General features: G+C 50.4%; 1 protein-coding gene across 6 annotated transcripts in view; it reads left to right on the top strand.

Moving 5' to 3' along the window:
- Window positions 1–2,958, top strand: part of LOC109290847 (ankyrin repeat and fibronectin type-III domain-containing protein 1-like) — a 680,006-nt gene that overhangs the window by 665,064 nt on the left and 11,984 nt on the right. For all 6 annotated transcript variants that reach the window (XM_019507654.1, XM_019507655.1, XM_019507657.1 and 3 more), the window contains 3 exons: window positions 542–757; window positions 1,608–1,774; window positions 2,180–2,330. In XM_019507654.1, the coding sequence (XP_019363199.1) occupies window positions 542–757; window positions 1,608–1,774; window positions 2,180–2,330 (534 nt within the window). The remainder of the gene's footprint in view (window positions 1–541; window positions 758–1,607; window positions 1,775–2,179; window positions 2,331–2,958) is intronic.

The raw sequence follows: 2,958 nt of genomic DNA, 5'->3' as shown, positions 1-2,958 counted from the left end.
CCAGAAATACCCTCAGGCAGATATTCTGACCAGTGATTCACAGAGGTGCTGCCATGAGAAACCCTCCACCTCTTCCTGTCCTTAGAAAACAAGCACAGAGGGCTACAGGAGGGAACCTCCAAGATAATAACATAATGTCAGGAGCCACTGAGATTGAAAGTTGTGTGAGTGATGACCTCAGGTCCCCATAACATTCCAGTGTTATAAGTGTCCCTGAACACCAGAGCTGTCACTACAGTCTCAGCATCTATTAGCTCCCAAGATAAGTGCCACAACTGGGTGATATAGGGAGACCTGCTGAACATAGAGGAAAAGGCACCACTCATAGCTCTGTGTCACTAGCAGAAGCAGATTTACTGTTTGCAGGCAAGGAGAGGTCTCTCATGTATATCCTTGGCTGCAGCTTGTTGGTCATCCCCCTCCTTTGCCTCCTTATAGTATCTCAGCAGATGGAAGAGCTAGAATCCTGCTGAGCCAGTAGTGCTGCCTAACACAGCTCTTTCTCTGCCATTTGTATGTGTCTCTCTCTCTGCCTGTGAAGGGGCTGCTGGGAATCCAGGACCTGGGACAGGCCTTCTTTGAGCCAGTCAAAGACAAGCAAGGCAACATTCTGATCGTGACCCTGAAGGAGGTGAAGACGAACCAGACATTCGAGAGCGTCCGCTGGGTTCCCATCTCCAAGCTGCAGAGCAGCCGCAAGTCTGTCTCCTCCCCAGAAGAACCTACAGCCCTGGACATGTTACTGATCACAGTGCAGGTAGCCATTTCTTACCAGAGGAAAGCTGGTTGGGTGGGAGAGGGATCCTGGGCATCCTTAGAACAGAATAAAGCTTGGGGGTCAGTTTGGGTTGTCCCACTCATGAGCAGTTATGGCTGCTCCCCTCAATGTGGTATTTATCTCTCCAAGTACTTGTCTAGGCCCTTTTAATCCCTTTTGCTTCCCTTGGTTGTTTTTTTCCCAGCCTATTAGCAAATCCATGCAAGGAATTTCCCTTCCCTGACAGCCTTCCCTTTGTCTTTCTGCCCTCTGATTTCTTGCATTGCCGCCTCTTTCTTTTCTCCTCCCTTCAGACCTGTGTCTATCTCAACAAGACCCACTCAAGCACCTGTACAAGGGGCTATTGAGGCTGCTTACACAAAGCCCTTGTAAATGCCAGCTGGGATTAGCGGCAGGCCAACCACAAAGGGGCTGGTTCCGACGCTGTCTGAATCTGGGGGTGATTGCGGCATGGGGCTGGAAACCTGACAACAGGCTTCTTTGTGGGATTGCCAGTACTTCCTGCTCCCTGTGGGGCTGGAATGGCCAGAGGAGTGGCTAGGCTCCCAGGGCTTTGGTCCTGGCAGGAGGCTGGAAGTGCAGATGAAACAACTGAACGGAACTCATTCAGACTGCAAAAGCCATTCAGTTTGAGTTGAGCTATGTTCTGGGTTGGTTCCCCCCTCCATAGCTAGGTCTTGAGTAGCGCAGGGATTCTTCCTTAAAACCTGGACAGCCCTACCACTGTCTCTGCCAATTATGTTACAGTAGCTAGAGCAAGAGCAGGAAAGAGAGTATGTGCAAGTCCCGCTGTGAGGGTGGTAAGTATAGATCTCTCCTTTCTTCTCAGGACAAGCTGGCTTACCATCAGAGAAGCAGCCAGGCCCTTGCCTCAGGTCTCTACCTGGGCTACCTAAAGCTCTGCAGCGCTGTGGACCAGATCCGTGTGCTAGTGCCTGACCGGTTGCCCAACATCCTGTGCCATGTGAAGATTCGATCTAATTCCAACATCTCCAGGTGAGTCTGGTGGAGGACATGAAGTCAGGAGTAGCTTAATGTGAGCACCCAAGATCAGTACTCTAACCCAACCCAAAACCCTCCCACCTTTGCTGTCTGCCTCTTCTGTCCTAGCATTCCTAGAATTAGCTTTACACTGATCTCCAAACCTAGGCAGTTGCTGCACTGGGGATCTGATACGAAGGATCAAAACCCAGAAGCTTTGCTAGGTTTGACTGGACCATAGTCCAGTGCTCTCCTCTCTATTGCTGTTCCACCAGGGAGCAGGCTGTTAGACAGGGGATCCTGGTTCCTAGTATTTAGAGGAAACACCCTCTTAATGCATCCAGTCTGACATGCATTTATGAGCCATGATGGATAATGAATCTCTCTCTTCTCTGTGTGTTTGTGTCTGTCCTTCTCCAGGGAGGAATGGGAGTGGCTGCAGAACCTGGCCAGTGCGGAGGAATCCATTCCCACAGAGCCAGAGTCGGAGACTTCCCAGAACCTCTTGTATCAAGAGCTCCAAGTGGCCATTAAGGAGCTGATGACCCTGGTCAACATCCCACTGCAAGAGGTAGCAGTGGGAGATGAGGAGTGCAGGGAGGAATGAATGGAGCTGTGGCCTGTGCAGCCCTGTGGCCAGTGCCATGGCAGGTGGCCTAGTGCACCCACTTGAGGCAGGGTAGTTCTCTGTCTCCTGGCTTAGTGTTACCTGAGTCACTGGTTAGCTGGGTCACTAAGTTAGCTGGTTCACTAGCAGCTAGAAGCACATTTCTCTCTGCCTCTACCACAGAGACAAACCTGTTCCTAGGAACTGCTTTGTCACTACCTTTTACCCAAAACACGGGTTCTGTGCTTTCATGTGTAATATGACCTGGCTGTGCACTAAGGTGTTTTGTTTAATTGTTTTGCTTCTACAATTAACCTCTGTGAAGAGACCAGGATTCTTTCTGCCTCTTAGAAATAGCCAGTTTTCCAACCAACCTCTTATTGGAGCTGAGATTCACTGACACAGAGGAGCGAATTTCTTCATAGTTTCATAGTAGGTAGGGTCAGAAGGGACCTGAGCAGATCAAGTCCACTCCCCTGCCATAGGCAGGAAAGGATGCTGGGGTCAAATGACCCCGGCTAGGTGATTATCCAGCCTTCTTTTGAAGACCCCCAGGGTAGGAGTGAGCACCACTTCCCTTGGAAGTTGGTTC

This window comes from Gavialis gangeticus, unplaced genomic scaffold, assembly GCF_001723915.1.
Source record: "Gavialis gangeticus isolate Ggan-Ray unplaced genomic scaffold, GavGan_comp1, whole genome shotgun sequence".
NCBI classification, from domain to species: Eukaryota; Metazoa; Chordata; order Crocodylia; family Gavialidae; genus Gavialis; species Gavialis gangeticus.
This window is presented reverse-complemented; position numbering and strand designations above follow the sequence as displayed.